Source organism: Erithacus rubecula (genome assembly GCF_903797595.1).
Source record: "Erithacus rubecula genome assembly, chromosome: 2".
In the NCBI taxonomy this organism is placed as follows: Eukaryota; Metazoa; Chordata; class Aves; order Passeriformes; family Muscicapidae; genus Erithacus; species Erithacus rubecula.
In genome coordinates, this window is record NC_136685.1 from 82,912,296 (window position 1) to 82,924,153 (window position 11,858).

Below are 11,858 nucleotides of genomic sequence, written 5' to 3' on the forward strand. Positions count from 1 at the left end.
CGTGGATGCTGCAGCTGCCCTTATATGAGCTCAGTGAAGTCACCAGCCTCCTGGACTCTTCTATTTTAATCCAGCTGTCTGTTCCCTGGGGCACCCCTTGCCCCTCCTGGCCACGGGGTAATTCTTGCCCAGCTGGCAGGGATCCCCAGCAGCTCCAGTTCCACAGCTCCATGAGTCACTCCAGCCTCCACTCCCACAGGGCTTTATCCCCACGCTGCCTGCAGTGTGCAGCCATGGCTGGCAAATCTCTCCTGTCCATCCCTGTCCTGAAGCTGACACTCACTTAGGGGTGCTTGCTGCCACAGACACATTTCCGTGCTTGGTTACCCTGACAGAGCTTGTCTGCTAAAGGGAATTTCCTTACAGAAGCCAAGGTGAATTGCAGTAGACTAGTAAACAGCTCAGATTTACCCCCTGGAGAGATGCTCTTCTTTTGCCAGCTTAACTCCGCATACCTGCTTTGTTCTGCCCTACTGTCTGTGCCCCATTTAGCCCCGTTTGTGAATGTTGCCTCTCATGCCTAAGCAATGGATGCTGAAATATGTTTATTTTATGTGCCATTAGAATATTAACTTCAAGGAAGACTGGAAGCTGATTACCATCCTTATTGGAGGCAGCGACCTATGCCAGTACTGCTTGGACAAGGTTTGTATCTCTGAATTAGGAATGCTCATCCAGGCATTTGGCAGGTGACCAGCCCTGGAAATATAGCCTTTCTCAGGGAACCAAAGTTCCTCTTTGTTTAAAAAGCACTGAGAAGTCCTGCTCCTTTCATCTGTATTGTGTCAGAAACAAGTGCACAGTTTTCGATACAGGGGCACTGCAGCTCTGGAGAAATGATTTATTTAAGTACTAGGATCCTGCTCATATTGTACAAAACACAAAGATTAAGCTGAAGAGCTCTCCCTGCTTAACTGGACAAAGTAATCAGTGTGCTGTCTCAGGCATGTTAGGGGACACAAGTGAAGTCTTCTGGAAAACATCTCCACACAATAATTACTGAGGATGCCCAGTTCTTGCTTCAGAATGACACCCAAAATAATAAATTCAGTTCATAGTGAAAAACATGTCTCCTCTCTAGCTGTCAGTGGTCATCCCTTCTGAAGCTGTTCATGTGGCACAGACTGGGGGTCTGTGCCCCAGCTTGTTGAAATGACCAGGCACTGTTCTCTGTTTTGCTCTTTCTTTTACAGGCTGCTGCCTGGAGCCTTTGTCCCCACAGTTACACCTCTGTAACTACAGTCACTATGTTATTTTGCTTATGGGCTTTGTGGGATCTGACTGCCTTTGTATCAGTTTCTCTAGATGGGCAGTTTGAAAGAAAAAGAATATATTGTTCTGTTCATAAGGGAAACCAGTCTGCTCTGGGTCTTCTAAAAGACAACCCCAAAATCCAAAAATGTGATCAATGTAGTCATTATCAGGGAAAGGCTCTGCCAAGATACCTCAGTATTTTCTACACAGATTAGAGGAATATATTAATAGCATAAAAACACAAGCACTATATAACCTCTGTACATGTGCCAGTAAACTTCTTGATCTGGAAATATATCTGCCAACAAAAGAAAAAAGGAGGATCATGTTGGTATGTCTTCTCACATATGATCTTGTTGGTTCCTGAAAAAGACTGACTCAATTTTTTTTTCTTTTTTTTTTTTTTTAAAGGAAGCCTATTCAGTGCAAAAGTATGTAAAGCACCTTCAGGACACTCTGGATATTTTCTATAAGGAGGTAAGCTTTTAAGATACCCTAGCAAGCTATGTTCCTGGCAAGTACACTGATGTTTTTCTCACCTCTGATAGACTGCTTGTGATTATGTTTCATACAAGGTCATCTTTCAAATAGCTGGAGTCAGACTGTTCTTCAGTGCTGCATTTCAATGACTGTACTAGCTAATGCCCTGAGAAAGAGGGCTGCAGTTTCAGAAAAAATATGTGTTTGACAATATTTATGCTGTGGACCAAACATACTATGACCCCACAGCCAGTTTTCTTGTCTAAACCAACCATGAACAGTTTCATATACCCTAGAGCAAATGGAAATGTCCCTGAGAGGGAAGCATCATTTCAGCTAGTTTGTACTAGCTGCTGGAATTTTTTTGGCTGACATCCACAGTATGTTTCCCTCCCCCTCCTTTTATGCATCATCCTTGCACATGCCATTGGCTGCAGCCAGTGCAGTTTGCACTGACTCCCTGACCTATGGATGGCACTTCTTGCTCTTTGTAGTGGTATCATATTCTGTTATTTGTAACATGTCTCTATGTCTGGTTATTATAATCCTCACAGCTCCCAAGAGTCTTTATCAACGTGGTGGAGATACTAGAGTTCTCTGGACTGCGTCAAATCACAGCAAGCTCTTCAGAGTGTGCTTTGGCAGCAAAGTAAGTGAGCAAAACAGCTCTTTGCCTGTGAAGTGATATTTTTTTGGCTCAGTCTCTATTTGTACAGGAAGACATCCACACTGAGCTTTCCAAGCTACTTGCATTGCTGCCTTTACCTGGTGCACTATTTCTATTACTTCTTGTGATACTTCAGCTAAAAAGTGTGCAACTGTACATAGCAGAGTTCTCACTCCCCAGCTGTAAGGCAGCACAACACAGCACAAGTCAATGTATAATTGCTGAACTTTGAAGGCTTATTTGCCCAGCCATCTGCTGGTCAGCAGCACAGGCTGACAACCCTGATTCCTCTCTTTGTATCCAGTGTTGCATTATCTCTGGTGCAGGCTGGGCTGCACGCAGCAGAGCACAACCAGGAATTGCTCCTCGCACCTAATGAAGGAGACAAAAATCTTAACTCAAAGAAGATTGGGAGACTTGTTTTAGAAAGCAGCAGTGTCTTTAAAGGCATCAGAATGGACATGAAAAGGCTCTTTAGCCTTGCAGAGAAAGGTATAACAAAGACCGGTAGTTGGAAGGTGATGCCAAATGAATTCAAATTAAGTTAGGCACAGATTTTTAAAAATACAAGTGATTAACTACAGGAACACACTGGAAGGGAAAATAATGAAATTATGATGTTACTCAATGTCTTCATATTCATTCCAAGCACAATCTAAGAAGATGAATTTCAGTGAAGCACAAGTTATTACCTCTTGTTATGAAGTTAACATAATAAAACAGAGTGGTGCAAGGACTCAGACTATATGAAAAATTTGTCTTTTATAACTTTAAACCCCCAGATGTCTGAAACTCAGCAGTAAGCTCATTTATGGGGTGAGTTTTCTTGCTGTTATAACACATGTGATTTCCTGCCAATATGTGGCATACTAAACACTTTTTTGTGTTCAAGTCAAGAGTTGCAGATCTGCAGCTCTTTCTGCCTGTGGTAGGTCTTCATTTTGAAAAGTAAGTCAGTAGAGATTTTTCTTTTCTGAAGTATCTGTCCATTCCTAAGCCACAGAGTTGGTTCTCCCTTCTGCATGTGAGCTTTGAGTGCCTATCCTGAGCTTTTTGAAGCAGACACACAGTGCTGAAGAACTGTGAATAGAATATTGTAGACTGGCTTTTAATTCTGATATTTCTTTCATTGAAGGAAAGTTTGCCCATGTTTCGTAAACCCAGAGGAAGATTCTTCTGAATTACAAGAAATTAAGAGAGTTAACAGAGATTTTCAGGTAATGCACTGATTCTGTAACTGGTCATCTTCACTTGTCTTTTTATATTGCTTCTCTCACTGCCCTTCCTTTCATGCATATCCTCAGCATACAATACAGAGAGGGATACCTAGAAAACAATTTGGCTACAGCCTAATCAAAACCCTCCCCAGCTAACCAGTTAGCAGCAGTGCAAGTTTCCCACATTGCCTTATGACTTGACCTCAGTTCTGGGTTGGATGCAGATGGAGACCAGACCAGTTCTGTTTCCAGCTGCTGTTTCAACAGCCGGAAAAAATTTAGTAATGATGGCTGCTTTGTTGATATGTGTTTGTCTGTTATGAGTCCAATGAGCAGCTCACATGAATTAACATGTCACTGCAAGAGTGACAAATGACCTTGGATCAGCTATTTTGTGGTTACTCTTAGCAGAAGAAATTAACTAAACCAACCATGGTCCAGCTTGCTATCTGAGAGTAACTTTTCATAGCCTCAGGCATAAGATTCACTCAAAATTAACAGAGGCTATAAATAGCTATTGGAGCAGAAGCTTTTTCCATCAATGTTCTTATGAATACAGGAATCACTGTATCAGATCACATTATGTTCTCCATTCTGGCTCTGGCAGTGGCTGTTGTCCAATGAATCTGACAAAGCTCAAGAAATTCACCCTGGGTAATGCTTCTATAAGCCTACCAAAGGGGTCATTTTCCTTAACTAAGGAAGAGGGATTGGGAATGTTTTGAGATGTGATAGGAGCATTAGCATTTATACCCATAAGATGGCAAGTTACAATGAGGTAGGTTTTTTTATTTGTATGAATGTCTGTGACCATAATTTTTGAAAGTGGCAGGTAATTTTTCAATGTTTAAATATAATTTTAATTCAAGCACACTTTCTGAAAAATCAAGTGAGCTTCAGCCTCAAGTTGGCATTCTGGACTCATTTGTCACTTCTAAAAATGTTGGCCTGGTTCATTTTCTTTATAATTTTCTTCAAATTTTAATCTCATTGTAATTGCACAATTTTGGTTTCTATAAGTAAGGTCTGAACTACTAATTTTTCTGTATTAATTTTTTTATTAAGCAACTTTATATTTTTTACTTGTTTTGTTTGTTTGAAATAATCCAGCTTCTGTGTGTTTTCCTCATGAAAATCTCTTCACAAACCAAATTATTTTCTTAGCCACTTTCTTGATTTGCTTTATAACATTTAGCTGGATTTACACTAACGATTTACAGCTTCCTACACTGCAAGATGTGTAATCTGCATGTTTCTGATAGCTGACAAATGTTAGACGAGCCTTGCAAGTAACTCTTCTGTTTTCACTGATTACACTGTGTGCAGGCTGAAACCTTGCAGCTGATCAACAGTGGCTGGTATGAGCAGAGGGAGGACTTTGCTGTTGTCATCCAGCCCTTTTTCCGGAACACCTTGGTGCCCCTGGATATTGTGAGTGCTGTTTTGCTTTCCCATTATGCAAGGGCCAGTGTCTTGATTTTTCTTAAGCCAGTAAGATCCCTGCCACAAGGACTGTGTCTTCTCTTTGCACAGCCTAGGGGCACAGAGTGGAATCTGTGGTAAGAAATCAGAGAGGAGAAGACAGGAAGTCTCACAAGAAGGCAAGAAGATTCACAGTGCTGCCTGTGAATCAAAATGGCTTTAGGAATAGGTTATGCACCCATAAACTAGGCATCCTCTGACTTCCCCTAAACTGCATGTTGCTTCCCTTGTTGGGGAGGTTGGTTAGCATTCACCACAGTTTCCCGATTTAGGTTATGGAATGTGTTCAGGTTTTCTTCAAATGGAGACCAGCACTTGAGTCTCTGACTCATCCAAGCATAAAACCAGGAAGCAGCCTTTGAAACCAAACACTGATTCTCCTTCTTTTCTCCAGCCTTAGCACTATGTATTCTGTGTAGTTAAGGATACAAATATCCAGCACAAATCCTCGTCAAAACAACCCAGTTTTGCATAGTACTGATACTTTTTTCATACCATCCTCATTTTTTTTCCTGTCAGCCAACAAGATAGACCAGTGGTCACCATACAGGTAGTGATGAGGCAAATTCCCCCTAAGAGAGACATTTGCCACAGCTGGATAATCCCACCATTTTTATTGTTATCTGAAATTCATCAGAAATTTCAACACTTGAAAGGCTGTAAGTCTGAGTCACAGAAGTTTAAAAAGCAAAAATAAGCACTTTTCTATCAGTTCTGTACAAAATGGAATGGGGGTCAAAGGCAGGGTCTGTGCAACAGCTGTGACTGTTGGCTTAATGATAAGTTTAGTTTTGTCATGAAAATTTTTGTGTGAAGTTCAGCAGGCTGCATTGCACAGATGGTCTCAAGGTGCAGTTAACTACTGCAGATCATAGTTAGGAGCACCTAATTTTATTTCCAGTGTGAAAACATGAGCATATTGCCTTTAGGAAGATACCAAAATTGTGGTCTATCAAGTACAGTGCACTATTAGATATAATATGTCAGATCTCAAAGACTGAAGTTTGCTGTGAAATATTTTTTTGCTTTTATTGCAGACTGGCAAGCCAGATATGAGTTTCTTTGCTGCAGACTGCTTTCATTTCAGTGTAAGAGGCTATGCTGAGATGGCCATGGCTCTCTGGAATAATATGGTAAGGGGCTACAACTTAGATGCCTGTGTGTTTGTGGTGGCAGTAGCTACAAAAGATCATGAGAAAGGTGTCTGAAACAGAAGAGTAAGCAAGACATGAAACTAATATCCTAACAAGAGGGGGTTGCTCAGCTCTGAGGTTCTTCTCACTCTGCATTGCTTAGGAATGTAATCTAAAGTGATTATATTGCAGTGTAAGTCTTTGCTCATTCAAAGTGATAGTTCCCAAGAGTCTTAATGTAAAGAAAAATTCCTTTCTGATTTGGTAAATAACTTGCATTAAAAACAAAAAGTGAGCCTTGTTAAACATTCAGTTCTGTAAGTTTGCTGAAAATGTCTCTTCAATGAGCTTTCCCTTCTTCAGTGAATTTTCTTATTAGGAAAACATATATGTGACTGAATTTTTGCTGCCATTAATAGTGTGGACATGTTGTATCACCCACTCCTGTATTTGAGGCAGTTTTAGTAATGTCTCTAAAACTACTGGGGGGCTGAAATCAAACTTATGATGCTTGTAATCACATTCCATCTGTCATTTTGGGGGAAATGATAGCTTTCATATAGTGTTGGAAGAAGGTGTCAGAGGCACATGCTAGACTTGATAACTCCAAGGTTGCTTTCAGAAACGTTTCCCCACATTGGCAGGAAGACTATGGTATTTTTATGCCACAGCAACATTTACTCCCCTTGTCTTGTAAACATCAGTAGCAAAATACATTGTGCTAGCAGAAATCCTCCATCCTGGTTTGTACAAGAAACAAGCATAAATGGAGGAGAGTTTCTTTTCTGTCCAAGTAAAAGTTTGAGCAAGATGAGAAACTTACAGAATATCCCAGAATGACCTTGAAAGTAAGGACTGGAAAATGCAGGGCAGGAATCTGTGCAGTTGCCCAGTATAGCATACGAGCTGTAGGTCCAGGATTATAGAATGTACAATGCAAGCACATGCTCAGAGTAATTGATTTGTGCATGCACAGCAAATCTGCCTGTTTTCCATCAGGCTTCCCTGTCTGGGACTCCAGATGACAGCAGGCTGGTAGGTTTCACTCTGCTTCATAGCTTTAACAGGGCTGATGGTGGGCCAGGAACCCCAGGCAAATGTAGAAAAATTCAAATTGAGCATGGTTGAGAGATTCAAGAAAAAAAGAATGGACAGTACCTGGGCATATGGCAGTCATAAATTGGGTTTCTGTTGCCATGTGGTATTCCTATTGGCCATTACTCATTCCTGAATCACTATCAGTCTTTTTCTCTATGCCACCAGAGTTTTTTTTTTTTTCCAGACTGTCACTCATTTCCTACACATATAAGGATATTGACACAAAGCTTTCTACTGGGGTGGCAGAGATCAGGTTCTTACTGATGCAAACACAACTATTCCCTCCCATAGAGATCTGTGGGTCTATGCCAACTGCAGATATTGCTGTTTACTATTTAAATCAAGTTCTTGTAACACATCCCTGCTTTTCCCTTGCAGTCCTTGTACGGCAAAGCTGTGCAAGCTTACTGTAAGGCTGAATTGTTTCCCTGTTCCCTGAAAAGCTCAGCAGGCTGCAGGCTTATGGCCAAATGACACAGATTCTTGTCAGTGCACATAAAGGGCCAGACTGTGCCTGGCCACTGTGTGGGTATGCAGGGACTGGGGTGGTTTATGGAGTCTCTCCCTCGCATAATGTTCTTCACCCTTTTGGCTTTGTGCAAAACAAAGTGTGCTCCTGCTCTCTGAAGTCAGAGGACTCTGTAGTCTTAAGGGGTTTCCACTGGTCAGAAACCCACCTTGTCAGTGCTTTGGCTGAGATGAAGGCACATGGACAGTGTTGGGTTTGTGCTCTTCCTCCATGCTGGCCACATGCTCTAGAGGAGCTGTGGGTACTTTCAGAACTTGTCCTATATGTTCAGGGATGGGAACATACTGTCATCTTCAAACTCAGAAGCCAGTGCTTCTGAAGGACAGATTGCATAGAGATGAAGTAAGCATGGGTGGTTACAGAATTTTGCATTTTATCATACTTTGTCTGGGCTCTGTGCCAGAATCCTTACCAAGTGCCCTGGCATGGGAAGAATTACAATTATCTACAAATAACCAGTTGCACTGCAGGCAAGGAGCTGCGAGATACGAGCCACACATCATGCAAATAACAGCTGTTCCCTTTAAGATGCTGCAAAATGACCAAATTCAGTCTTCACTGCATTAGCTAGTGGGTGGCCAAGTGCTTAGGAGTCGTAAAAGAGTCCATCAGGACTCCACAACAATCAGCAAAACTTGGCATCCTGTTTTGCTTCTCATCTTCTTTTCACTTGTTAGCTTTCTTCCATTCCCTTGCTATATTTTCTGTGGTTTGTATATTTTTATTTTTCAGTCTCTGCTAGCTTCTGGTTTTTAAAATTTTTTATTAAAAATGAACTAGAGAGAGAAAGTATTCTCAGTGTTTCCATATGAGAATCTTATGGATAATTTTTTTTTCCATGTTGTGTTGGTCTTGATGCTGTATTGTTTCTCTTCAGCATGTAGCTGACACTTTAATCCCTTGAGGACAGTAAATGCCTGTATGGACAATAGCAGAAGCAACAGCCCTCTGTGCTGTATTCCCAGAAGTGCTGGATGACAACTTTGCAGTTCTCTATGGACCAATCTTGAAGTCATTACTTCAGGCATGTCCATACAACAGTTGTAAACACTTCAGTTAACATGACTGAGCAAGCCTCTACTTGTTAGTTTAGCTATGGCAACCAGTGGTATGTGCACTCCTAGCCAAGCACAACTGCCTGCTGCTAGCCTGGGCATGTTTTATGTTGGGTTGGAAATGGGCTCAGGGTGAGCCTATGGTCAGCTATTGCAACTTAGCTGACAACTGATAACATAAAAGGCTCTGTTTAACTCACTTTGTGCAAAATTGTGAATGCAACCTCAGCTGAAATTCCCAGGGAATTTCTTGTCTGAGTGAAGACTGCAAAAGTCTGCCATCCCCTCTCTGTAACTCTGTCATTTCTGAAGTAACCCCTATCACCATACCACCTAGACACCTTCCTTTAAGTAATATGCTAAGTAATATATGTAACATCTGTCATGTGTTTTTTTTCCTTTGTGGTTTACACTGCCATTTGAGATGAGTACATGGTAGAACTGGGTGTAATAGTGAACCACTTTGCTTTAGCTGAACATTTAAAATACATTGTGTTCAGAGCAATGCAAAAGGAAGAAACACTTATCCTATTCCTTGCTTCTGAGGGAGTTATTCTGCAGCCAGTACACTGGATTCTCAATGTCTTCGGTTCACAAGTGTTAAAATGTTTGCAAACTTTCCTCTGCTCCTTCTACCACACTTCTTCATTACTGCAAGCAGCAAAAGATTGGATAAGAAGTTGTAGCTGTCTGAATCAAGAGAGTCTGAGAAGAAAAAAATCATCATTATGTTTAACATTACTTTTCTCTTCTTTAGCTGGAGCCAGTTGGTGAAAAGCAGTCTTACAACAACTTTACCCAAGACAGATCAAAACTCAAGTGTCCAAACCCTGTAAGTAAAGGTCAAGGTGCTCTCTCCATTAATCACCTCTGTTTTTTCTCCTTTCTTCACACTGGTAGAGCCCTTTAAAAGAATATATTTGTGAAAGTTTCAAATAGCTAGAATATACTTCAGTTTTGTCATAGACAGGGAAATCTACTTAGGATTTAAGACAAAAAGCTTTATACTCACTGCAGTAGGAAGCCTCTCATTAAAGCTTCTTCTAATGGGTCTATGTATTCCCATTTGCTTGTTTGCAGCAAGCAAATTAGGAAGTGATGCCACCACTCCTGATTCTGAGGTGGCTTCTGTTTTGTATTCTCAGAATTTTCAGGCAATATAACAGGAGAGTGTTTGGGCTGAGATAGGGAGAAGGCAAAACCAGGTGATTGTCTAAAGATCTACCATTTCTCTCAGAGAAGGGGCAGTGGCACATTGTAGGAATACTGCCCCTTGAGTGCTCACTGGTAAATAAATTCTTTGCTCTCCCTTTGTAGGAGAAACCTTTTCTTTCCACGCGAAGAAATAGTGGATTTGGAAATTCAGATCTCAGCTTGGAGAACACAGAATCTTCAGTCCCCTACTGGGCTGCCATTGTGACTGCAGTAGCTGGAGTCCTGGTGGGTTCCTTACTTGGCTGGGTTGTGTCTCGAAGAGGAACCAAGAAGCACCAACGTAAGGCTGACACAGAAAACAACATTAAAATTACCTCTATGTAGCACTAGTGGAACAAACATCTTTCTCTGATGAGACTGCTCTCTGCTGTGACAAAGAAAGTAGCAGAATAAAAAGACTGTTTGATATGAATGAAGCTTCTTGGTTGCCCAGGGATTTTTGGGCCAGTTAACATTGATCAATAATGTATTTAGAGTTATCTTCTGTGGACCAGTCAAGTGGAGGATGAGGTTCAAAGTATGTTGTGGTTTCATGGCAGCTGGCAGCTAAATAACACACACCTGCTCACTCCGTCCCCCTCAGTGGGATGAGAAAGAGAACTGGAAAAGGTAAAACCTATGGACTGAGAGGAATGATTTTAATAACTGAAATAAAGTAATATGTAATAATAATAATTGTAATGAAATGGGAAGTGACAAAAAAGAGAGAGGAATAAAACTCAAGAAGAACAAGTGCTGCACACTAAAATTGCTCGTCGCCTTCTGACTGACACCCAGCCTGTCCTTGAACAGCAATCAGCCCGTCCTGGACCTCTTCCCCAGTCTATATAGTAAGCATGGAATGGTTACTATGGCATGGAATATCTATTTGGCCAGCTCAGGTCAACTGTCCTGAACATGTTCACTCCCAGCTTTTTGTGCTGGCAGAGCATGGGAAACTGGAAAGTCCTTGGTTTACAGTAAGCACTACTTAGCAACAACTAAAATAGTGATTCGTTATCAACATTATGCTCATACTGATTCCTAAACACAGCACTGAACAAGCTATTATGAAAAATATTAACTCTATCCCAGCTGAAACCAGGACAAAGTGTTAAAAGCTTTTTCATTCTGGGGACCAATTCTCTGTTTCATGAATATTACTTGGGATCTCAATTGCACAAAGAAGGAACACCTGTCCGTGCATCTTGGCTTCTTAATTGTGCATCTGTCCTTTTCTCTTATAAACCTCTATTTAAAATGTTAGAAACAAGTCAGTGATTGCAACCTGCTATTCCTCAATAGTAAAGTGTGAGAGAGATAAACAGCAGCTGCAATTTTACATGTTATATTCCAGCAAGACCATTGCATTGAAGGTGCTAAGGTGATCCTACATGGACAAGTACAATGCCAGCTTTAAGCTGGTTTCTGAGCAGTTTGGATAAACATGGTATCCCTGGTGTAGTGCTGGGCAGCACAGATGGAATAACTCTGCACTGCCTTGGACTCCAGGCTCCTTCCATCTGGGATAGCTCCATCTGTGAAGCTGGGCCATATCCATGACTTTTCCTCCAGGGCTAAATAACCCAGGGACAATCCTGTATCCTCTTGCCCTCCCCTGTATGGGAGCTGGTTCCAGAATGAGTCTTCTATTTGTTCACTAGCATGTAGTAAGGTACCAACAAAACAAAAACACTGTACCTGCAAGCTAGCTTGGTTTAACCCTTCTCATAGGACCTCTGTTGTGTT

General features: G+C 41.3%; 1 protein-coding gene across 2 annotated transcripts in view; it reads left to right on the forward strand.

The window, feature by feature from the left end:
* Positions 1-10,862, forward strand: part of PLB1 (phospholipase B1) — an 87,457-nt gene extending 76,595 nt beyond the window's left edge. For both annotated transcript variants that reach the window (XM_079297996.1, XM_079297995.1), the window contains 8 exons: positions 565-645; positions 1,666-1,731; positions 2,289-2,383; positions 3,537-3,618; positions 4,945-5,049; positions 6,138-6,233; positions 9,673-9,747; positions 10,233-10,862. In XM_079297996.1, coding sequence (XP_079154122.1) covers positions 565-645; positions 1,666-1,731; positions 2,289-2,383; positions 3,537-3,618; positions 4,945-5,049; positions 6,138-6,233; positions 9,673-9,747; positions 10,233-10,454 — 822 coding nt within the window. In that variant the 3' untranslated portion in view covers positions 10,455-10,862. The remainder of the gene's footprint in view (positions 1-564; positions 646-1,665; positions 1,732-2,288; positions 2,384-3,536; positions 3,619-4,944; positions 5,050-6,137; positions 6,234-9,672; positions 9,748-10,232) is intronic.
* Positions 10,863-11,858: the final 996 nt, after the last annotated feature.